At 39.8% G+C, this 26,328-nt stretch overlaps 1 protein-coding gene across 2 annotated transcripts in view; it reads left to right on the top strand.

The window, feature by feature from the left end:
* golph3a (golgi phosphoprotein 3a) overlaps positions 1-26,328 on the top strand; it is a 64,887-nt gene that overhangs the window by 11,407 nt on the left and 27,152 nt on the right. The window contains exons 2-3 of one of the 2 annotated variants that reach the window (XM_072572554.1): positions 3,504-3,574; positions 23,403-23,534. In XM_072572554.1, the coding sequence (XP_072428655.1) occupies positions 3,504-3,574; positions 23,403-23,534 (203 nt within the window). The remainder of the gene's footprint in view (positions 1-3,503; positions 3,575-23,402; positions 23,535-26,328) is intronic. The other variant, XM_072572546.1, reaches the window with a different exon arrangement.

Here is a 26,328-nt window from a genome sequence, read left to right as displayed (position 1 = left end):
CCGAAGGGCCTGTTTCCACACCGTAGGGAATCTAATCTAATCTAATCTTAAAGGTTAGGAAAAAAAGGAGATATTGTGGGATGGGTGGGTGGGTGGGTGGGTGGGGGGGGGAAGAAACCTGATTGAGGTCTACAAAATCATGAAGGGTATGAACAGAGTGGATAGAGATAAGCTTTTTCCCAGGGTGAAGGATTCAGTAATGAGAGGCCATGCATTCGAGGTGAGAGGATAAAAGTTTTTAAGGGGGATATATGCGTAAAATATGTTCTACAGTGGTTGTTAGTTGCCTGGAATGCGTTGCCAGTAGAGGCAGTCACGTTAGATTCATTAAAGGTGCATCTGGACAAATGCATGAGTAGGTGGGGAGCAGAGGGATACAGATCCTTAGGAATTGGACGATAGGTTTAGAAAGTGGATTTGGATTGGCATTAGGGTTGGGGGGCTGAAGGGCCTGTTCCTGGGCTGTCATGTTCTTTGTTCTTGGTCTTTGTTATTGTGGTAGATGAGAAACTTTCGATGTCTGTCTGAATGGGTCAAAGTTGAGCAAATCAAAGATTGCATCACTTTGTTGGAAGATAGAGAGTTATTTGAGGAATTGTTTGACACTGGTTATACAGATTGAAAAGGATGGTTAGCAGGAAGTGCTGCATTATAGTCATAGCTGCAGATTATCTGTATAACCTTTCTTTGGATTTTTCAATGCTGTGGCAGCTGGGCTAAAATTTGATTTGAATATAGAGTTGGAGGGTGTTAAAATGGGCCTGGATATTGGAGCCGACAATATATTCAAAACTTTTTGATAAAGGCAGGGTGGTTGGGTTTCAAGAGGGAGTGATTTGAAAAACAGGCCACAATAGTTTTTTGTTGAGGAGAAAACATTGTATTACATTGTCATGGTCAACATGTTGAACTACTAGCGATTACAGATTTGAGAAATCTGGAGGTGAGCATCATGAACAAAATAAGCTTAGAGTTGCTTCTCATGTCAATCTGCATTTTATATTGAGTTATGTTGGGCAACTCTAACTCCTGAGCTCTTTGCTTGCATCAAATCTGTACTCACTGCATGGAATGCATCTGCAACTTGGTGTAAACTTGTGATTCTCAGTGAAAATAAGACTTTCTTTCATAAATGTTTTGATTTTAATGACTGTCTCCGTAGTCCAGAAGACCACAGACTACTCTCTTCTTAGACAATTAACGGTGAGTTTGACCTGAGGATCACCATGCCGAAGGTGATATATAGATGGTGGAACTTTCTATGGTGACCTCAACCAGTACAGAATTGAACCTGCAGTATTAGTATCACTGCATTGCAAATCTCCGGTCCAGCTGATTGACAGTTCCATGCTTGCTTAACATTAATGAATGTCCCTGATCTATCCTTGCCTACTTAACTCAAATACCAGTGACTGGACTGAACCTAATCCATTTGTTTTTCCTAAAGACCTAAGTTTTCTCTTTAGGAATTCTTGTTTTTAAAACTTTAGTTCCTTTAGCACTTTTCCAATAAATACCTTTTAAACAGATCAGTCAGATTGGAGAAGGCTCAAGGGGCCAAATACCCTATTTGTGCTCCTAATTCATATGTTTGTAAGTATCGATTTAATAGCTTTGTTTGAGCCTTGTTCCAGGGTCTCGATAGTTGCCACATTGTGAACCAACCAAAACTGGACACGTTTTGAATAGCTTTGCACAACTGCCAAATAATTCATTTCTGCCTGTGAATGTAACCTAGTTTGCTATCAAGCACAAAATCAGCCCACTAATGTTGATAGAAATGTTTTATTTTGTACCCTACTGTGTGTTACCTTGTTAAAGGCCTTTGTAAGTATCAACCAGTTAATTGAACAGACTGTTTTTACCTTGTACTAGCAATGACTGCAGGTGCTGAAAACCAGATTCTGGATTAGTGGTGCTGGAAGAGCACAGCAGTTCAGGCAGCATCTGAGGAGCAGTAAAATCGACGTTTCGGGCTGTATTCCTGATGAAGGGTTTTTTGCCCAAAACGTTGATTTTTTTACTGCTTCTCGGATGCTGTCTGAACTGTTGTGCTCTTCCAGCACCACTAATCCAGACTGCTAGTACACACACCATTCTGATAAATTACTAATTATAGCATTTTAATGAGACAAACAGTTGAAATTCTTTATAATAATCCTTTCTCTATAACTGTTTAACAATGTATCTCTCATGACCCACGTTAACTTTAGTTACAGAAAAGTTGCTAAACAAATGTGCCAGTAATTCTTCAGTTTTTCATTTTCCATGTAGATAATTCGTGGACCTAACTTCGGCCAATGGGTCTAGGAATGTGGGAACGTTCACTCTATCATTTACTACAATCGTGGCTGATTGAACACTTCTATGCCTTTTATCTACCCCATCTCTCTCACCCTGCACATATTGGAAATAAGAAATCCACCTTAAACCTACTTAAAATTTGAGCTTCCACAGCTCTGTGATAAAGAATTTCAGAGATCTACCAATCCTTTGGGTAAATAAAGTTATTTTTACTTCTTGGACTTAAATGATATCCCCTTATTAGAACAAAGAACAAAGAAAATTTACAGCCCAGGAACAGGCCCTTCGGCCCTCCAAGCTTGAGCCGATCCAAATGTACTGTCTAAACCTGTCGGTCAATTCCTAAGCATCTGTATCTTTCTACTCCCCACCTACTCGTGCATTTATCCAGACGCATCTTAAATGAATCTACCGTGCCTGCCTCAACCACCTCTGCTGGCAACGCGTTCCAAACTCCCACCACCCTCTGTGTGAAGTACTTGCCACGTGTATCCCCCTTAAATTTTCCACCTCTCGCCTTGAAAGCGTGACCTCTCGTTATTGAATCCTTCACCCTGGGAAAGAGCTTGTCTCTATCCACCCTGTCTATACCCTCCATGATTTTGTAAACCTCAATAAGGTCCCCCCCTCAATCTTTTTTTTTCTAATAAAAATAAACCTAACGTACTCAAGCTTTCTTTCATTCCCAGGCAACATCCTCGTAAACCTTCTCTGCACCCTCTCCAAAGCGTCCACATCCTTTTGGTAATGTGGCGACCAGAATTGTACACAGTATTCTAATTGGTTCGGCCGCAATGTCTTGTACAATTTTAACGTGACTTGCCAGCTCTTATACTCAATACCTCGTCCAATGAAGGCAAGCATACCAAATGCCTTCTTGGCCACTCTATCCACCTGTCCAGCAACCTTCAGGGTACAATGGACCTGCACTCCCAGATCTCTCTGCCCATCAACTTTTCCCAAGGCTGTTCTGTTCATTGTATAATTCGCTGTAGAATTAGTTTTGCCTAAATGCATCAACATATTCTCAAACTATGCTTCCTGATTCTGGACTCCCCAGCCAGGGGAACTTGCTTACCTGCTTTTTTTTTCCACTCTGTCTTTCCCTTTTAAGTATTTTGTAAGTTTCAATGAAACCACCACACTGTCTTCAAATCTCTAGAGAGTAGACACCAAATTTGCACGGTCTTTTTTCATAGGACATCCCTGCTATCCTGGGAACAAGTCTGGAACCTTGCACTCCTTTTATGGCAATAACATCTTTTCTGAGGTAAGGCGACCAAAACTGCATACAGTGTGCCAGGTGTGGTATAACCAAACTCCCATATAATTGAAGCAAGACTTTACAGGGGTAGCCCTGTAGTCTGATCCCCTCTTAATAAAGCCGAACATTCCATTAGCCTTCCTACTGTTCAATCTCTTAGCATGTAAGCAATACTGTGCACTCTGTTTCTCTTACAAAAGTGGACACCCTCAAGTTTTTCAACATTATATTCCATCTCTCAGGCTTTTGTCTTCAAATCCTCCTAAATTAACCTTGCATCTTCATCTCAACATACATTCCCACTCAACTTTGTATCATCTACACATTTGGTCCACTCCTTCATATCATTGGTATACATTGTGAATAGCTGAAGCCCAAGGACAGATCCTTACAGTACACCATCGATTACAGCCTGACAATGTGAGAGTGACCTAATTATTTGTGCTGTTTTCTCTCGGTTAGCCAAGCATTACATCTTGCCAGAATATGGGTCGGGTACGTTTTGGCACTAATCATTTGGCCCCACCATTTTGACTCTAAACTGTTTGGCACTCATTACTTTGGTGCTGAGCTGTTTTGGTGCCAATTCAGAATAAAAAAATATGTTGTCTTTTGTTAAAGAAGAGAGGATGACTAATGACCTGATGTAATTTTCTCAACTAGCAAGAGTTGATAGTCAAAGCTGTAATGACCAGCTGTAGATTCAAATCTAGTTTTGTCGTCATTTTCTCATTTAACAATTGTTAATAGTCATCTACTGCCTTAATGATACTTAAGCCCTTCTGCCTTCACATTGGAAAGCTGTAATACAATTTTCTTTCTATTTTCTTGTAGAGCCGATACCAGAAATGGCTGAAAACATTCTAAGCAAGAGAGACAAACTAAAATTTTCACATGATGGTTATCTGTGTTTGATAAATGTAGCAAAATGTAGAAATTTCTTTTTATAATGAATAGGTTAAAAATAATGAATTAAAAAAATTAGTTTTATTTCTTACAATGCAATAAAAATTAATATCTTATGGGCTCTACAATACTTTTTTTTTATTCTGAAAGACTTTTTTTTTAAAGTCTGAATTGGCGCCAAAACAGCTCAGCGCCAAAGTAATGAGTGCCAAAACAGTTTAGAGCCAAAATGGCGGCGCCAAAAGAGTGGCGCCAAATAGTCCCATTCCACCAGAATATTACCTGCTATCACTTATGCTTTATGCTTTATGCTTAGTATTCCTGGTTGTTCTTTCTGTATGCTTCCTGGTTATACTTTTTTACCAACCTACTGTGAGGAATTTTAGAAAAGTCGCTTGAAGATCTACATATGCTATTACTGTTGGCTGTCCTTTTATCAATTTTGTTAATGGTATCTTAAAAAAAAATCCCAGGTTTATCAAACAGTATTTTCTATTTGCACGTCCCATATTGACTGTGCCCAATCAGATCATTATTCAGGAACAAATTACTGCAGATGTTGGAATCGCTTCCAAAAGCAACAACTGTTGTAGATCACAGCCAATCAACCAGCATCAATGGGGAGAGAGCAAGCTAACTCTGTGTTAGCTTGCTGTCTCTCCATGGGTGCTGCCTGGCCCAATGAGGTCTCCACATCATTATTCCATTCTTTTATAAGCTTGTAGCATTTTCCCTAACACTAATTATAAGAATAACAGTCTGTAGTTCCTTATTTTCTGTCTTACTTCTTCTTGAATAGTCGGGTGACATTTACTATCATGAGGTTCCCATCTCTCTGACAAGCTTGCTTAAACCCATCCTAACAGCTCTGGCAAATCTCACTATTAAGTGTATCAGTCCCAGTCCTGTTAAAATTAACAGATACATTTTATCACAGCCCCGTCTGCCTCCGTACTAGTCCCAATTCCTCTCAACTGATTTCTTTCTTCCTACTCGCCATTACTTGCTCACCTGCACATAGAACCAAGTAATCTGAAGTTCTGCTTGCCCTTGAGGTTCTGCTTAGGAATGTCCTTCCTAATTCCCTGAAATCTGCCTTCAGGACCTCATCCTGCCTATGTTGTTGGTAGCATTATGTGTCATGGGCGGCATGTTGGTTCAGTGGTTAACACTACTGCCTCATAGCATTAGGGACCTGGGTTCAGTTCCAGCCTCAGGCTATGTAGAGTTTGCACATTGTCCCAGTGTTAGTGAGGGTTTCCGCCGGGTGCTCTGGTTTCCTCCCACAATTCAAAGATGTGCAAGTCAGGTGAATTAGTTATGTTAAATTGCCCATAGTGTTAGGTGCATTAGTCAGAGGGAAGTGGGTCTGGGTGGGTTACTGTTCGGAGGGTTGGTGTGGACTTGTTGGGCCGAAGGGCCTGTTTCCACACTGTAGGGAATCCAGTCTAATATAACCTAATATCTAGTGCCTCTTCCCTAGAGAGATGTCCTGCAGCACCCAATCACCACCCAGCTCCAAGGCAGCAGCAGCACTCCATCCAGCAGTCACTTTTACGACCACAGAAGCAACAGTTTTAACCCCTAATTATGAATCATCTATGACAATTGCTCCATTATTCTTTTTCCTCCTCCCCTGTACAGCTGAGTCATCTATGGTACCATGGGTTTGGCTCTGGCTGCAGTTCTCTGAGGAACTATTGCGCTCACCAGTTTGAAAAATGGAATACAGATTAGTAAACATCGTAGTCTCATGGGACACTTGCACTACCTGTCTGGATTTTATAGATTGCCTGTTAGTTACCTAATCTGTATGCTTCTAATCTGAAGTGAGACCACACCTGTGTATGTGCTATCTATGTAGTCCTTGCCTTGTGGATGCACAACAGTGACTTCAACTGCTGCTCAAGTTTCAGAATCTTGAACTCATGTGCAGCTGCTGACATTTTCTGCAGATGTTTGTCAGGGTCACAATATATATGTGATCTTTCTCACTGCAGGATGTATACAATGTTTTTAAAAAAAAACAAGAAGCAGCATTGCAATCTAAGAAAGATTGTCTGGAGGCAAGGGGAAGGCTTGGTTCCAGAGCAGGTGAAAGAAGGATCAGTTCAGGGTCTTAAGATGTAGATAATCTGGCGAAAGTGTATGTGGGGTATGAGATAAATAGGGTGGTTGGTTGAATATTTACTTGGGAGTTAAACTTTGTATTTAATAATCTAAATTTTCCTGAGTGATGATTACTTTCATTGGAACTCCCTGAAAGTCTTCACCTAAAGTTGGAGAATTCAGAATACCAGGCATGAAGGGAGTGTCCATTGGAATATTCAATTTTGCAGATAATTTCTTTGGAGTATGCTATAATAGGTTTTCTGCAGATTTTCTTTGTCTGCAAATCCCATCTACATTGGAATAATGCCAGGCCACTGTCATCTTAAAAACTTGATAATTTCCTACATAAACATAGTTATCGTGATTTTGTTTTTTTTTTTAAATTTGATTCTACCTATTTGGAGCACTTAAAAAAAAAATCAGTTGCTCAAGAAAAAAGGCTAATATATTTTAAGTGTTTAATTTGGAATTTTAATCTAAGTTTTGCAGTTTTCTGCCTGGTCATGGTGTTTTTTTTGTTTCAGTTCATTAATTCATTGTTCAAAAGTAACACAACTGAAACAATTGTTGGAACATGCAATATAATCAATCAGTTCTGATTTGGCTTAAGACAAAACAGTGACCAATGAAGTGACAAAGCAAATGTTATGTGTTTAGTGTGATGAAGACAGTTCAAATATGACTCTGCTTAGAAATGGTGTTCTAAAATGAATTTAGAGTTTTCAAGTTATTGTTGGTTGATCTTTTTAATAGGTCAATTCATTTTGAGTTCAAAAATCATTTCAAGGAAGTCATACGAATTTAGCAAAGTGGCCAGCAAGTCATCTGGGGCTATTATTGCTGGAGTGTTTGCTAATGAGAGCTTTGCAACCTTCAAAGGCGCAAGCATAGAATCTCTTTTTAATGCGGATACAGGCCATTTGGTTCATTGAGCCTCATGGATTCTTCAAAGAGCATCCCACAAATCCTTCACCTCCAACAACACTACATTTACCATAGCTAATCCACCTAGTCTGCTGCATATCCCCGGATGCTATGGGCAATTTAGCACTGCCAGTCCATCAAACCTGCACATCTTTGGACTGTGGGAGGAAATGCAGTGCCCAGAGGAAACCCAAGCAGACACAGATGAGTAAACCGAGGACAGAATCAAACTTTGGTTCCTGGCGCTATGAGGCAGCAGTGCTCATGCCTCTAGAGAAAGGGACAGAAGTAGGTTCATGCATGGAGAAGTCCGCAAAACCAGTGCTGTTATTAGCTATCTCCAAATAGTCAAGACTGGTAAGAACTGATTGATTGGAAGTCAGTGAAGAGAGAGCTCCAGAAAAGGGCTGGAGGTGGTTGTCAGAAGATGACATTCTACAACTCTGTTGAAGATGTGTTGAGGGAATTGTTTAGTTGTAAGTAATAAGTTAGCCATTTATTCTAAGTGTCTTTGAGACATATCATTTGAAAGAAAAGCATTAAGTGAACACAACAACTTGCTGAAAGGGCCACATGGTACCTCAGTGGTGAGCACTGCTGCTTTGTTTGAAGGGTTGGTACAGAGTTGATGGGCGAAATGGCCTCTTTCCTCATTGTAGGGATTATATAATTCTGTGGAAGAAAGCTGGCAGCAGCCATGCAGGCTGCACTTGAAGATTTCTTGTACAGATACGGGTGACTCTCCTTTGAGCCTCAAGTGTTTGTAAGGGTATTGTGTGTGAAAAAGAGATGTATGCATCTTCCCAATTCTTGGAATGAGGTCCTTTTAATAGTTTCTGTGCAATGTAATCTGGTTCATATTTTCATTGTATAATAGATTTGTGTTTTAATAAAAGTGAATAGATTCTCTTGCGTATATTTAGTGACTTGCATTTTTAAACAAAACAAAATAAGATTTTATGGCCTGTTAAGTCAAAATTCACTGGAGAATCTGACTCATCCAGCATTGTCATCAGCTGGGATCATAGAGTTGTATGTAGTCTTCTAATATATTAGTCACTGGAAAATGTATTGTGTACACTAATTTGTGCAGTTTATTCACATACCCATCCAGATGTCTTTTAAATGTTGTGATTATACCAGCCTCCACCACTTCCTCTGGCAGCTCATTCCATACATGTACCACCCTCTGCCCCTTGGATCCCTTCTATATCTTTCCACTCTCACCCTAAACCTATGCACTCTGGTCTGGACTCCCCCCCCCCCCCCCCCCCCCCCAATTCTGGGGCAAAGACCTTGTCTATTTACCCTATTCATGCCCCTCATGATTTCATAAACCACTATAAGGTCACCCCCTCAGCCATTGACGCTCCAGTGAAAACAGCTGTAGCCTATTCAGCCTCTCCCTATAGTTCAAACCTTCCAACCCTGGCAACATTCTTGTAAATCTTTTCTGAACCCTTTCAAGTTTCACAACATCTTTCAGATAGGAAGGAGACCAGAATTACACACAATATTCCGAGAGAAACCCAACCAATGTCCTACACCGCTGCAATATGACCCCCCAATTCCTACACTTAATAATCTGACCAATAAAAGAAAGCATACCAAATGCCGCCTTCACTCCAATCCACTTGCAACTCCACTTTCAAGGAACTATTAACCTGCACTCCAAGTCTGTTTTTTCACCAACGCTCCCCAGGACCTTGCCATTAAGTGTATAAGTCCTGCCCTGATTTGCTTTTCCAAAATGCGGCACCTCATTTATCTAAATTAAACTCCATCTGCCACTCCTCAGCTAATTGGTCCATCTTATTATTATTTATTATTCCAAAAGAAAATAGTAAAATTGTCACATCAAACACACGCACACAAACATGTAATATGCTTATGGAGATGGGGATTGTCAACACCGATATAAAGGTAACAGTAATTGTATCTCAGTCCTTTAAATTGAGAGCACGACCTGAGTTTAAACTGTTTTGTTTCTTCAGTGGTTGTACTCTGATGTAACCTTCTTTCCTGTCCACCACGCTTTCAATTTTGGCATCATCTGTAAACTTACTTACTAACCTATGATCACATCCAAACTATTTACATAAATGACAAAAAGCAGTACAAAGACCCAATTTTTCTATGAGAGAAATAGTGTGTGAAACACTTCTAACATTTTCGTGGCTGGTATGATTAATTCAGTGCAAACCCTGTTTTACTCATTGCAATGATTTGTAGCTTTTGGTCGCTAGATTTGTGGTGAAATTGCCTTTCGATGATCCTTCAATAGCCCAATGTTACTTTATTTAGTCAAGAAGTACTTTTTTAAAATTGACTATTTTGCTGTGTGGAATTGCCATTCCTTCCTGAAATTTCAGCAGTTAAAGGCATTGATTTTTGAATTTTGTGATCAGTAAAATGTTTGTCATAGCTCAATGGTCAAAGTTGTTTTGAAGTCATATCTTGTTTTTACCTTGCAAAATTCTGTTTGGCCAAAGAAGTCCAAGGCTGGTCATGTTTAATCAATAGTTTTTCAACATTGTGTAATTAAACTGTTCAAACTACTGCATGTGAATATAGGACTTAAACTTCATGGCATGTGTGAGTAAATATGTTTGCTAAAGTTTTGCATGAAGTCCTGGAAGCTCTTAATTTGAAGATGTCATTTTTGTTACTCTGTTTTTCTGCTCAGTAGGTGAAGCATATTAGTATTAAGTCATTGAGTCATAGAGTTATATAGCACAGAAATAGACCATTCAGTCTAACTTGTCCATGCCAACCAGGTATCCTAAACTGAACTAGTCCCATTTGCCAGCATTTGGCCCATATCCTTCTAAACCCTTCCTGTTCATGTACCCATCCAGATGTCTTTTAAATATTGTAATCATGCCTACTTCCAACACTTCCTCGGGCAGCTTGGAATAGAATACTTTCCATTTTGGATACTCCTTATCAAATTGAAATGCTATCAAGTTCAAGTTAACAATGAGGTGAAATGTGAAAAACTCATGGTATATCCATCAGGAAATTTCGAAAGAACTGGGACTCCTTTTCTCTAGAAAAGGGAAGACTATAAGGAATAACCTGACAGAAGTCTTTAAAATTCTGGAAGGATTTGATAGGGTAGACATGGTGGAAAGTCTGAAAGGTATGTCGTTTATATAAATTTTTATTTTGAGGTCTGATTTCAAACAATTTTGTTTCTTGTGTAAAGTGGTTTAATAATGAAGTAGGTTAGTCTTTCAGGAACCATGATTTTGGGAGGTTAAGTGCTACAGCAAATGGCAGGAATGTTAGGAGTATTGATATACAGAGGGATCTTGAGGTGCAAGTCCAAAGCTCCCTGAAAATAGAAACAGAAGTGGATAAGGTGATAAAGAAGGCATGTGGCATACTTGCCTTCATAGGGTTGGAGCATTGAATGTAAAATTGGGCAAGTCATATTGCAGGTGTGTAAAATTTTAAGCCACATTTAGAGTATTGTGTGAAGCTCTGGTCACCACACTACAGGAAGGACATGGAGAAGGTGCAAAGAAGGTTTGTTAAGGTGTTGTTTGGATTGGTGTGTATTAGTTTTAAGGAGAGGCAGGACAAACTTAAATTGTTTTTGCTAGGGTCAGAGGCTGAGGGGTAAATACATTTTGCCAATTTTTGAGGTTTTACAAATTCTGATATATTTAGCTTTGTTTGTTTTTATTGTTCTTGTCTCATAAACATCTGCTTTATTGTTCGGACCAAATCTGCAGTCTTGTCTGTTAGTTTAAAATTGCTGTCTTTCACTGAAACAAAAAAGAAAATATGATCTATCAAGCCAGGTGTCATCTCTGAATCCGACTTGTCCAGTATTAACATCAACTATGACCATAACACCATGACCTTTTATAAGCCTCTATAAGATCAGGCCTCAGCCACCGACGCTCCAGGGAAAACAGCCTCAGCCTCTTCAGCCTCTCCCTATAGCTCAAATCCTCCAATCCTGGCAACATCCTTCTAAATCTTTTCTGAACCCTTTCAAGTTTCACAACATCCTTCCAATAGGGAGGAGACCAGAATTGCATGCAGTATTCCAACAGTGGCCTAATCAATGTCCTGTAGAGCTACAACATTACCTCCCAACTCCTGACCAATAAAGGAATGCATACCAAATGCCGTCTTCACTATCCTATCGACCTGCAACTCCACTTTCAAGGAGCTATGAACCTGCACTCCAAGGTCTCTTTGTTCAGCAACCCTCCCTTGGACCTTACCATGAAGTGTATAAGTCCTGCTAAGATTTGCTTTCCTAAAATGCAGCACCTCGCATTTATATAAATTAAACACCATCTTCCACTTCTAATCCCTTTGGCCCATCTGATCAAGATCCTGTTGTAATCTGAGGTAACCTTCTTCACTGTCCACTCCAACTCCAATTTTGATGTCATCTGCAAACTTACTGACTGTACCTCTTATACTCACGCCCAAATCATTTATATAAATGATGAAAAGTAATGGACCCAGCATTGATCCTTGTGGCACTGCACTGGTCACAGGCCTCCAGTCTGAAAAACAACCCTCCACCACCATCCTCTCTCTTCTACCTTTTGAGCCAGTTCTGTATCCACATGACGAGTTCTCCCTGTATTCCGTGAGATCTAACCTTGCTAATCAGTCTCCCACGGGGAACCTTGTCGAACACCTTACTGAAGTCCATATAGATCACATCTACCGCTCTGCCCTAATCAATCCTCTTTGTCACTTCTTCAAAAAGCTCAATCAAGTTTGAGAGACATGATTTCCCATGCACAAAGCCATGTTGACTATCCCTAATTAATCCTTATTTTTCCAAATATATGTCAATCCTGTCCTTCAGGATTCCCTCCAACAACTTGCCCACCACCGAGGTCAGGCTCATGGTCTATAGTTCCGTGGCTTGTCCTTACCACCTTCCTTAAACAGTGACACCACATTAGCCAGCCTCCAGTCTTCCGGCACCTCACCTGTGACTGTTGATGATACAAATATCTCAACAAGGGGCCCAGTAATCACTTCCCTAGCTTCCCACAGTGTTCTAGGGTATGTCTGATCAGTGTCACAAATGTCGAATGTTCATGAAATCCAATTTAGTAGAAACGTCATTCATCCAATGAATGATTAGAATGTGAAACTTAGCACCACAAGGGGTATTTAAGAGCAGCAATATTGAAGCATTTAAGAGCAAGCGAAGTAATTTGTGTTGGAGAAAGGGATGGAAGGATACACTAAAGAGAGGTGGGAGAAATATATTATGACGATACTATGGCTTTAAGAGGTGTGTTTTGTCCTTTTATTTTGAAAAGAAGGGAGGTTTAGACAAGATGCAGAGCAGTTGGCTTCAAGCCAATAAAATAAACCGCTTATGAAGATTTGGGTTTTGTTTTTGTAAGTTGGAACAATTTAAGCAGTCCGAAGGTGTGGGGTCAAGCTCCCACAGAACCAGGATTTTTAGTTCAGCTTTCAGTAGCTATTGCTGGGTTCCTGAAGCTGAATGTGGAAGCTCTCGCTCTCTCAAAGCCAAATGCTGGGCCTCTCTTTCTGCTGATAGAATTGCATGTGAGGCAATCTGTGTTACTGAATTCACCTTTCCCAAGGATGTACTTATGGGATGTTGCTATATTGGAACAGTTGATGAGTAGTTTAGTTTACTATTTTAACTATTTTGGTAGAGTTACAGTTAAGCCATTCTTTTCTTTTTGGCTGTATTTTAACTATAGTGTATGAATAAAGTGTTTTGCTTCACGCCTAATAAGTTTGACCAATTGAATCGCATCTGGAATGCAATGTCTGGTGCTTGCCTTTTAAAATAAGAAAAATAAGAATCTCTGCTATCCCCTTGAAATATTTTGAGGAGGGTTGGTCTAGCCCATATCAGTATGGTGCACATAGAAACAGCTATGTTGTAAATATGCTGAATGTTTATAGAGTTTGAGCTGCAGTTAGGAAGGTTGGGTTAAAGTCTGTCTTTTGTTACAATCAGATAATACAGATGTTTAGCTTTTTGGGAGCAACAGCATCATGGAAAAGGAGTCAGGAGAAGGCGATGATTAACATGAGTAATTGACAACTGATAGAGCAAAGCAAAATCATAGAATTATACAGATTGTGACTATGCTAGCTGTTCAAAAGAACTATCCAATTAGTCTCCTTTCCTTGTGCTACATCCTTAATTGTACATTTCTTTTTTCTGTGTTGAAGTGGCAGGCAACTGGAACCTTGGGGTCATGTTTGCAGATTTGGGTATTTTGCGAAAAAGTCACCAAGCTGCGTTTTATCTCCTTAATGTAGAGCATACCACATTGAGTATAGTCATTACAGTGATCTAGATTGAATGAAGTACAGGTAAATTACTGCTTCACCTGGAAAGTATGTCTGGGTCTTAGATTACGAGGATGTAAACCGATATTACACAGTCTGCAATTGCATGAGAAGGTACAGCGGGAGTCTGATTTATAGGGAGAGGTTGGACAAGCCAGGACATTTTTCTTAACCATGTAGGAGACTGAGGAGGTGGGGTCTTACAGAAGTGTATAAGATCATAAGAGGTGTGGATAGGGTGAATGCAGTCGGTGTTTTTCCTGGGGTTGGAGAATTGAGGACGAGGGGAGAAGAACTCAAAGGAATCAGAGGGCCAACTTTTTTTACACAGAATGTGGTATGAGCTGCCAACAGAAGTGGTGGAGGCGGGTACATTAACAACATTTTAAAAGGCATTTGGACAAATACGTGGATAAGAAGGGTTTAGAAGGATATGGGCCAAGCACAGGGAAATGGGGTTAGCGTGGATAATATTTTGGTCGGTGTGGGCCAGTTTGAACCAAAGGGCCTGTCTCCATGCTCTATGACAGGAATAGTGGACGAGAGTACAGTGTTTCTTTATGTCGTCCTGTTCCCCTCTTGGTCGAAGCAAAATGCTCAGAAAATCGAGGTTGCAGCGTGAGTGCAAGTAATGCACAGAGTTCAGTAAATATAAGCGTTTCAGTTGCAAATTGCTCCGTGGAATTATGATGCAGCTGCAGTAACAGAGACTTTGATCAGGGAAGTTAGACTGAGGGCTAAATTTCCCTGGTTAGAGTTGATTTGAGTTATTAACCATCACGTACCAAGATACAGTGAAAAATATTGTTTTATGTGCTAACCAGACAAATCGCATCTTACATAAGTACATCAGGGTAATAGAAAAGAATGCAGAATATACAGAGAAAGCGCAGGGAGAAATCAACTCTAATTTGAGAGGTCTGTTCATCAGTCTGGTAGCGGTGAAGAAGCTGTTGTTGAATCTGTTGGTATATGTTTCTAAACTTTTCTGCCTGATGGAAGAGGGTAGAAGAGAGTTTATCTAAGATAAATAGGAAACAAAGAGGATCTGTGGAGAGGGAGGTGGATGGATTTAATTAGGAAAAGCACTATAGTGCTGGAGAAAGTAGATGTCCCAGAAGGTTGCAGGCAGAATTGATTTGATGAGAGCGAAGGAGCAAAAAGATAGTTACTTTGCTTGGTGCAATTTAAGGTTGCTACCTAGTAGGAGGAATGTAGATGAACAAATTTGCAGGGAAATTAGAGATGTGTAAGCATCAGAATAGTAATAATGGCAGATCTTGACTTAACCATGCAGAGTTGGATAGTGTTGGTTTCTACAGCACAATGGGTCCAGTTTTTAGTTTTTGCAAATGTAGAACCATTAGAAGTAGTAGAAGGGCCAAGTGGAACAACTATCTGTTTTAGAACATATCAGGGTCAGTGATAATTTTATCAGAAGGTTTAAGACGACGGTCAAAAAGTATACTGATGAATCCAGACTAAGAATAATTAACTGGGGCAGTCAAGCACTAGTTTTGACCAAACAAACATTTATTGTCCTCTGTGTTCATGGGTAGCAGCAACAATACTATGATTGAATTGTACATACAGTTTAAGGGAGAGAGAATTGTGGGTCCAAGACCATTTTGAATTTAAACAAGGATAAAAGGACATAAAAGCAGAGCTAATGAAAGTGAACTAGCAATTTAGTTTAAGGGGTGGATCAGCAGAGATACAATGGCAAACATTTAAGAGAATATTCCAGAAAGCATAGAATAGATGCATTCTAACAAATAATAATTCTAAGGGATGGACCTGCTCTCTGACCTTTGTTTTAAAGTAAACCACAAAGATCATATCATACACCACTAAGATTCTGAGCTTCTAGTTGCCTGCCACTTTAACACACCAAAAGCGGAAATGAGGATTGCAGATGCTGCAGATCAGAGTCGAAATTAGAGTGGTGCTGGAAAAGCACAGCAGGACAGGCAGCATCCGAGGAGTAGGCAAATCGATTTTTCGGGCAAAAACCCTTCATCAGGAACGGCCTCCTTCCTGATGAAGGGCTTTTGCCTGAAACATCGATTTTCCTGCTCCTCGGATGCTGCCTGACCTGCTGTGCTTTTCCAGTACCACTCTAATCTAGTCTTTAGCACACCACCCTATTCCCTGGCCAACATCTCCCTCTCCAGCTTGCTGCAGTGTTCCAGCAAAGCTTAGTGCAAGCTGGAAGAACAACGCTTCACTTTCCACTTGGGACTCTGCAGCCCTCTGGACTTAATATCGAGTTCAACAATTTTAGGGCTTGAATTCTTCCATGTCTAGCCCCCACCTACACACACCAGGCCTTGTTATCACATATTCTGCCCTTACACGCTGTCTATTGTTAGCCACTTGCAGTCTCCATTCAACAACACTTCACTCCCCTGCCAAATCGTGATCTAATCCTTTGTCCAACTGTCTTCTCTCTCTTTGGGCTCTATCCCCACCTATCATTTACTCCCCACCCCATCCCCCACCCCTATTTTCTGCATATAAAACAGCAACATCTTAGCTATCATCAATTCTGAGGAAGGGTCACTGGACCCAAAATTTTAACTTTGGTTTCTGTTCACAGATGGTGCCAGACCTGCTGAGCTTTTCCAGCAACTTCTGTGTTTTGTTACAACTAAAAAGATGTAATTCTTCAAATATAGATATCAGGTCAAGAGAGGACAGAATGTTTTGTAAAATGCAAGCAAAGAATTACTAAACGTTTAATATTGAGGGAAAAAGTGAAGAATGAGAGAAAGTTAGCCAAAAATATAAAGAACAAGAAAAGTTTCTTCAGATATTAAAACAAGAAAAGAGTTAACGAAGTGTTGGTCTTTCTGAAAGAAAGTCTGGGGATTTAGTAATAGAAGATAGCACATGAATTCATTTTAAGTCGGGCTTCACGCAAGTATCATCCTGGAAATTGCTGTAAAACAGGAATTGAAAGGGATGGGGGTAGTAAAAAATTACAATTACCAGAGTAGTAGTACAGAATAAATTGTTAGAATTGAGTTGATAAGTTCTCCGGTTCTGATAGATCTCATCTTAGGGTCTGAAAAGAAGTAACCAGTGAAATAGTTGATACGTTGGTTTTAATTTTCCAAAACTCATTAGGTTCAGGGATGGTTCCTTTAGATTGAGAAATAGCTGATTTTATTCCTTTATTCAAAAAGGGAGGCTGAAAATAGGAAACTGCAAGCCAGAGAGCTTAACATAGGGAATGTTTTAAAGGCTTTACAGCAGGGCATTTGGCTAACTTCAAGGTAATCAGTCAGAGCCAACATAGATTTGTCAAAGATAAACGGTGTTTAATTTATTGGAGTTCTTGAAGTAACTTGTGCTTTAGATAAAGAGGAACTGGTCGATGTGTTGTATTTTAGATTTCCAGAAAGTGCTTGATAAGGTGCTACAGCAAAGGTATTTGTAGGAAAAAGAAGTGGCTTAACAAATTGACATGAATAGAACATTAGCTTGTTGACAGGAAGTGGGGAGTAAGAGTAAGTGGTCTTTTTCAGGCTGGCAGAATATAATGAGTGGTGTGCTACAGGGGTTAGTGCTGTGGTCTGAACTCTTTACAGATTTATATAAATGACTTGGATTTTTGGATTAAAGGTATGGTTGCTAAAATTGCTGATATCACAAGGGCAGGAAGGTGAGTTGTGAAGAGGACTGCAGGAGCCCACAAGGGATATAGATAGGTTAAGTGAGTGGACAAGCATCTGGCAAATGAAGTACAATATGGAACAGTGTGAAATTCTCCATTTTGGTGGAAAAATTATCTAAGTGATGAGGTTTCAGAGCTCTGAGATGCAGCAAGATGGTGATTTCTTAGTTTATAAATCACAGGGTAGTATGTAGCCATAGCCAATTGCTGCGAAAGCTAATGGAATATTTTTGTGATGGAAATTGAATGCAAAGTACAGAGGTTATATTTTGGCTATAAAGGGCATTGGTGAGAAGGGTTCTCGACTGATATCAGGAACAAATGGATTGCCTTATGAGAAAAGGCTAGACATGCTCGGGCTGTATCTCTGGTGTTTAGAGGATTCAGAGATAATTTAATTGAAACATGAGATCCTGGATGTGCTTGACTAGGTGGATGTTGAAAGGATATTTCCTCTTTTGAGAGACTCTAGAATGGTGTTCATAATTTAAAAATAATAGGATGTTCATTTAAAGCAGAGGTGAGGAGACAATTGTTTGAGAGTTGAGAGTTTGAAATTCCCTTTTTCAAATAGCGGTGTGTACAGAATCTTTAAAGAAGTAAGTAGATTCACCCAAGGGGTGAAAGATTATCAGGGCCATGCAGCGTTGAGGTTAAAATGAGATAAACCATCATCTTGTTGTGCCTGCTCCCCTTTCAAATAGTCATGTGATCTACATTTCCTAATTTTAATGGGGCAAGAATGGAGCTAGGCCTGATAGCCTGGAGCCAAAAGTTGGTGAGGGAGAAACTGTATCTGAACAATGGGATTCCTTCAGAGAAGAACAGGGTTCAAGCTCAGTTTAGATATCTTGAATGGGAAAGGTAAAACATACAAATCCAGTGCTTTCTAGATATAAAAGGAAATCATAGTCCTAGAGCGATCCAGCATGGAAACAGACCCTTTGGCCCAACTTGTCTCTGCAGAGTAGGTTTTCTAAACTGAATTAGCCCCATTTGCATGCGTCTTGCCCATATCCCTCTAAACCGTTTCTATTTATGTACCTGTCCAAATGGCTTTTAAATGTTGTACCTGCCTCTACCACTTCCTCTAGTAGTTCATTCCATAAATGTACCACACTCACCGTGGAAAATGTTGGCCCTTGGGTCCCTTCTTAAATCTTTCTGCTTTCCCCTTAAACCTCTGCCCTTTAGTTTTGGACTTCTCTACCCTGGGAAAAAGACCCTTGCTATTTTACCTTATCAATGTTCCTCATGATTTTATAAACCTCCTTAGAGATAAATTAATAGTGTCAGACTCCAGACTTGAGACAAATCTAGAGCTCATGGAATAAAATCAGGTGACTGAGTGATAGGAAATGTGATAATGTTAGTGCATCTTTTTGGGCTAGACGAAGGCTTATAGTGGTCTTCCCAGGCATTGATATTGGGAGTCTTAGGTTTCCTAATAGGTACTAATGATCTAGAGCATATCCTTTGGAGGTCGTTTCTAAGTTTGCAGATGATATAAAATTTGGAAGTATGGTAAATAGTGAGGAGGACAGTGTTGAAGTTAAAAATGTTGTAGACAGTTAGGTGGCAAATAAAATTCAATGCAAAGTATGAGGTAATGCATTTTGATAGAAAGTAGAGAAAGTATGAAAAGCATGCTACTCTGCAGAAGCAGAGAGATCTGGGTATATATGTGCATAAGTCATGGCAGGACAGAGAGAGCATTTAGTAGAACTTGTAGGCTTTATTAATAGTGACATGGTACATTAGGACAGACGAGGTGGCGGAGAGGTTAAGGCAATGCACTGAGAATTGATTATGCCTTGTAAGTGTGGTTCGCATCAGGTAGTCAGGAGCTCGTGTTGGTGCTATCTTTGCCTGTATCTTGGGGCGGCGCGGTGGCTCATTGGTTAGCACTGTTGCCTCACAGCACCAGGATCCCAGATTCGATTCCAGCCTCGGGGGACTGTGTCTGTGGAGCTTGCGGATTCTCCCTGTGTCTGTGTGGGTTTCCTCTCGGTGCTCCAGTTTCTCCCCACAGTCCAAAGATGTGCAGGTCTGGCGAATTGGCTATGTTAAATTGCCCATAGTGTTAGGTACATTAGTCAGAGGGAAATGGGTCTGGGTGGGTTACTCTTCGGTCTAGTTGGGCCGAAGGGTCTGTTTGCACACTGTAGGGAATCTAATCAGAGAGCAAGGTGGTTGTGTTCGACCCATATCCAGGTCTGTTTGCCACACTTCAGGAAGGGTGTGAACATTTTTCAAGACAGTGCTGAAGAGGTTTGGAGAGTGGATCCAGGGATGTGGAATTTCAGTAATAAAGATAGTTTTGAAGTTTCAACAGTTTTCATTTTGAGAGAAAAAGGTTATAAAGGAATTTGACAGAAGATCTCAAAATCATGAGTTTGTACAGTTTAGCTGGGAGAAACCATTTCTGCTCATAAAATGATCAAGATTGAATGCTCAGATTTGAAGTAATTAACATGAAGCAGATGCGATGTGAGGAGAAGGAACTTGTTCACGCAACAACATCTGGAATGCAAGTCAAGAGAATTGCAATAAGTACTAAAGATGATTTGGGCAGTTGGTGTAAACGCATTGGGCTGAGTAGTCATCTTCTGTACTGTAACTTCACAAAAGAATCACAGAATTTTTAATATAATTGTTCTTTCACTTCACCTATATTAGCTATTCTCTGTCCTCTTGAATGCTTTCAACGATGTATCATCAGTAAAGTTCGATCAATACTCTGACTCTTTTCATCTTAAGACATCAGCATAGATTGTACATAATGACCAAAATGATCATCGTGGCACTTTGCCCGTCATAAGCTGCCAACTTGAAAATGTCCTATTTGTGTCCAATCTCTGCCTCATTAACCTTTCCATACTATAACATATTTGTGTTAGGTAGTAAATCTAGTTGTTAAGCAAGCTGAAAGCCCAAGGTTCAGAAGGAAAGTACAAAAGCAAATTGAGAGAAGCCAAGAATGATGACAAGAAAGACTGTTCACCTATCAGCCCAACTTGTCTGTGTACTTTTGGAGTTCAGCACTGTCTTCCCCATAGTTTACAACATTTCTTAAATTTTGTGTCTTCTACAAACTTTAAAATGGTCTCCTGCATGCCAAGATCCACATCATTAATACATATCAGGAAAAGCAAGGTTTCCCATATTGATCCTGGGGACCTCCACTATAACCCTTGTTGTAGCCCAAAATATGTCCATTGATCGTTACTATTTAAAATCACTCAGCCAACTTTGGATCTACATTGCTACTGTCCCTTTTTGTACCATGATCTAGAACTTTGCTCGAGTCAGTTGACTGGCACTGCATCAACGCAAATTAATGTAACCCATATCAACAGCATCATCCTTCACAAGCTTTTTGTTATCTTTTCAAAAAATCCAGCAAGCCTGTTAAACCCAATTTTCCTCTTGTGAATCCATGCTGACTCTTCCTAACCTACCCACCTTTCTCCATGAGACTACTAATTTTATAGCAAATAATTTTTTCTTCTCAGCTTCCCCACCAGTGAGGTTAAACTGACTTGTCTATAATTGGGATTGTATTACAAACTTCCTTGAATAAGGCCATAATATTTGCAAATCTCCAATCTTCCGGCACCTCTGAGTTTAGGGAAGTTTAAAAGATTGTGCCTGTGCAGTTTCTACCCTCACTTCCTTCCAATTCCAACACTTCAAATTCCTTGGATGCATTTCATCCAGTCCCAGTGCCTTTTAAGTGACAACTGTCTATCCAAGACTACTTCCTTATTTGTTTTGATCCCTTCTAGTGACAGAGCTTCCTCCTCTGTTGCTGTTGATAGGGCTACATCCTCCTCTTTGAGAAAGATGATGTAAAGTATTAATTTAATATGTCTGTCATGCTCCCTGAAATGATGCATAAATTCCCTTATCATCTCTGATCTACCATACTCGTTTTAACTATTCTTTTATGTGCCTGTAGAAAACTTCGGGATACCCCTTTGTCAGGTCCTAGTCTTTTCTCATTATTCCTCTTTGTTTTTTTTATTTGCATTTTCACCGCCCTTCTAAATCTTTTGTTCTCAATTGTATTTTCTGCCTTACACCTGTCATAAACCCTTTTTTTAACTTCTCATGTTAAACTTTACCTCCTTTGTCGTCTAGAGAACTTTGGATTTGTTTGTCCTACCTTTTCTATAATGTGTCACTAGTCCACAACAATCTTCATATAAAATAATGAAAGTATCTTACAGCAGCAAATATAGGAGGTATGGTTAGTAAGTTTGCAGATGACACTAAAATTGGTGAAGTAGTGGACAGTCAAGAGGGTTACATCAGAATACGACTGGGCCTTGATCAGATGGGCCAGGGAGTAGAGGATGGAGTTTAATCTAGATAAATATGATGTGCTACCTTGTTAGGACAAATCCGGTCAGAACTTAGGCACTTAATGGTAATGTTCTTGGGAGTGTTGCCGAGCAAAGAGGCCTTGGAGTGTAGGTTCATAGTACCTTGAAAGTGGAGTCACAGGTAGGCCTGGTAGTGAAGAAGCCATTTGGTACACCTTACCTTTATTGGCCAGTGAGTATAGCAGTTGGGAGGTTGTATTGTGGCTGTACGGGACATTGGTTGGGCCAGCTATAAGAAATGTGTTGCTAAGCTTGAGAAGCTTCAGAAAGATCTACAACAGTATTGCTGAGATCGGAGCTATAGAGAGGCTGAATAGGCTGAGCATTTTTTTCCCTTGAGCATCAGAGGCTGCAGGGTGACCTTAGAGGTATATAAAATCATGAGGGGCACAAATAAAGTGAATAGCCAATGTCTTTATTTTTCCCTCCCCAGGGTAGGGAGAGTCCAAAACTGGAGGGGATAGGTTTAGTGTGAGGAGAAAGATTTAACAGAACCTGAGGGGCAATTCTTCCACGGAGAAGGTAATTGTGTATGGAATGAGCTGCCAGAGGAGGTATGGAGATGGGTACAATTAGAACATTTAAAAAGCGTCAGAATGGATGGCAAGGTTTAGAGGCAAGATATGAATAGGCAAGGTTTAGAGAGGTGTGGACCAAATGCTGGCAAATGATACCTGGCCAGTTCTGATATCTGGTCATTGCAGATGAGTTTGACCAAAGGGTCTTTTTCCATGCTGTGTAACTCTGACTCTAAACCTATTGTATTTTTTTTCTTCCTTTTTACGTTGTCCCTGACCTTCCTTGTCAGCTATGGTTGGCTCATCTTTCCCTTAGTATGGTTTATTAGAAAGCTTGATAATTGGAAGGAAGTAAGATATTGACAAATAATGTACTTAAGAGATAATCCTTGGGATAGATTTCTGCTGCGCCTCTGAAATTTTCCCCCATTGCTGCTTCACCATCTTCCCTTCTAGGCTCCCTTTATTACCTACCTGCATGAGCCCTTACCTTCTCAAATGCTATTGGAAAGCCAGTCAAAGTGAAAGCAAGTTTCTCATTTTGGTAGTCAGAAATGGATAGAATTACCAGAACAGATATATTTTTAAAACAAAAACTTACCCACTCTTTCCAGAGTAATATATTTAACTTTTAACTGCCACCTGAAATGGCTTCAAGTCATTTCATTCAAGGGCAATTAGACGTGAGCAACAGATAGTGATTTTGGTGGAAACCCTCCAGTTCTAATCACCTCAATGAAAAAATGTGAAATTGTACTTGAATATGGAGAAATTTTCAAACCTAAGACTCTTTGCATTGGCTGCAGGAGCACTTTAAAGTAAAAGAATGTTTTTAGAATGATGAGGGGCCTAGAGAATTTAGATATGTAAATTTTGACTGGAAATGTGTTGCAAGTTCATGAGATATGTAATGAATATCATTAGAGTGTCCAAATACGTACGCACTTTGTTTCTTAACTTTACTATTTTTGCTTGTGCTACAGGGTTACACGTCTTTTTGGAATGACTGCATCTCATCTGGTTTGCGTGGATGCATGCTGATTGAATTAGCACTTCGAGGGCGTTTGCAATTGGAATCTTTTGGGATGAGACGCAAAAGTTTACTAACAAGAAAGGTAAGTGTAGTTTTGGCATTGTAATTTTTGAGTTTGTTTTACTTGTAAAGCAATCATGCAAGAACATGTTACCAGCATACATTACAACAAAGTGTCTATGCATCTTTTAAATAAGTTGTTTCTACATGCAGTGTTCTACGTTTTAGCTACTGTTATAAGTCATTGAGCACATCTTGAGTCTGTGTGCCTTCTTTAAGTAAATTAACGTGTATTTACAATTTACAGTATACAATAATTATGGTTAATTTGTCCATCTATAATGGACCCATTGCAATTTCTGTATATTTAGGATGTACACAGTGCCTTTTATGGAGGCATAACATCTGTCTGCCTGTCTAGGTTTGTCCTTCAGGTGAAATCCTTGACTGAAACAGATGTTGTTTATTTGCATTGGTGTTCCTGAGGTATGATGGCATTATGCAAAGTAAAGTACTGTTCTTTTTATATTAGTTCATATTTATTCTTTAACTAAGAACTAGTTTTCCATCTGGAGACTGTGGAATGACTTTAGTTTACCTAGGTAATACATTAGATTGCTTTTAACTTTTTTATTGAAGTATCTTGAGATAGTTTTCATAAATGTAAGATGCCTGTGCTGATGAGAGAGACTACATTTGGAAACTGTGTATTTTCATCCCCTTAGTGAAGGAAAAAACATAATTTCATAGGAGGCAGTTCATTGAAAGTTCACCAGGATGATCCAGGTGTAGAGAGATTGTCTTATGAACAACAGCTAAACAGGTTGGGACTGTACTCACTGCAATTTAGAATGAGGTAATCCCATTGAAACATGTGTGATTCTTAAGAGGCTTGATGTCAAATGTGGGGAAGATGTTACCCCTCATGGAAGAGTCTAGGACCAGACTTAGTCCCAGAACAATGGAGTACCAATTTGAGACTGAAATGAGGAGGAATTTCTTTTCTGAGGTATAAGAGTCTTTTAAACTTCTCGTTACAGAGAGCTATGGGGAGCAGTCCTTGTGTATACTGAAGGCTGAATTAAATTCTTGATCAATAGGTGACATGACTTGAATAGTCGTATTGTACTCTAAGCATTAATTACTTTTCTCTCACAGGTGCTGAGAGACTGGCTGAGATTCTCTAACAGCTTCTTATCATTAATCTTGTAAAGCTCCTGTGCGCTGCTTCTGCTCTTATTTGTAGCAGGACATAAATAGGAGATTAAAACTGCAAACAGTATTCAAGATGTGGTGTGCCCTGTAGAACTTAAATATAACAGTCTTTACTTTCTTTTATTACGACTGGAGTTGAAAATATGGCATCCCATTTGCTGCTTTGATTATATAGTGTACCTGCATATAAACCTTTAGTGACTCATGCACCAGAACACCCCTTTAGCATTTCAGATTTCTGCAGATGTTCTCCATTTCAGTCATGCTCTATTTTTCACATTTTTCCACATTATGCGCCTTCTGCTAGATTTTTGTCCAATTCTTCAACCTGTCTATATCTGTCTGCAAACTCCTTATGTTTTCACAATGTACTTTAATAACTATCTTGGTGTCTTCTGCTTAGTTAAAGATCTTTCCTTACGTCCATACATCTGAGTCATTGATGTAAATTCTAAAAAGTTGTTACCCTGGTGCAGACCCCTGCCAGGTTCCAGTTGCCATATCCTATCAATCAAGCAAAGAATCATCTATGTGTAGTGTCTTTTCTGCCAGCCAGCCAATCTTCTATTCATGCTAATATGTTACGGAAGTGTATGTTAAATAAGTTAATTCCCCTTTCAACTCCTGATTTACAGCTCTTGCTAAAATGATTTTTGTATAGAATGAAGAACGAAGCAAAGCATTTGGCTGCTCATCTACCGTTCTCTTAGTCTCTATTCTTAACTTCCCATTCTCACTCTTGTTAGAGGATCAGCACTTGCTTTACTTTCATTGTTCATTTCTACATACATGGCAAAACTACCTGTTTCTACACTCCTAACTAAATTCTTCTTAACTATAATTTCTTATTCATGATTGAATTTTGTCATTTTCTGCCATTCTTTATATTCTGACTTGTATGGTTAACCATGGGTGGTGTGTCCTCTCCTTGGAGGTTTCTTTATAGGAATCTTCAATTTCTGAGCATTCTGAAATCTCCTCTTCAATGTTTGCCACTGTCTCTGTTAATCTATCCCCTTGGTTCACTTTGGCTAGGTCTGTTCTTGTACCCAGGTGGTTGCCCTTATTTAGCATTAAATTACAATAAATTTATCCGGCTAACTACCGCCTCACCAGTCTACTTTTAATCATCAGTAAAGTGATAGAATGATGTCAAGTTTGGGTTCTATGAGGGCCATTCAGCTCCTGATCTCATTTTAAACATGGAGAAAAGAGCTGAATTCTAGAGGTGAGGTGAGAGTGACAGCCCTTGACATCAAGGCCACATTTGACTAAATGTGGCATCAAGGAGCTCCAACTGGGAACAATGGATACTGGGGCAAACTCTCTGCTGATTCAGCTGTCACCTGAAAGATACTGTTAGTAGTAGTAATAGAAGTAGTAGCAGTATCAGTAGTTGTTGAAGGTCAGTCATTTCCGCTGCAGGACAACTCTGCAGGAGTTCCTCCGGGGAGTGTCCTAGGCCCAACCATCTTCCGCTGCCTCATCAATGACCTTCCCTCCATCCTAAAGTCAGAAGTGGGAATGTTCGCCGATGACTGCACAACGTTCAGCACCATTCGTGAATCCTCAGATACTGAAGCAGTCCATGATCAAATGCAACAAGATGTGGACAACACCCAGGCTTGGGCTGACAAATAGCAAGTTATCTTCATGCCATG

Source organism: Chiloscyllium punctatum, chromosome 1, assembly GCF_047496795.1.
Source record: "Chiloscyllium punctatum isolate Juve2018m chromosome 1, sChiPun1.3, whole genome shotgun sequence".
Classification (NCBI taxonomy): domain Eukaryota; kingdom Metazoa; phylum Chordata; class Chondrichthyes; order Orectolobiformes; family Hemiscylliidae; genus Chiloscyllium; species Chiloscyllium punctatum.
Note: the sequence above shows the minus strand (reverse complement) of the source record. Positions and strands in the feature narration are given on the sequence as shown.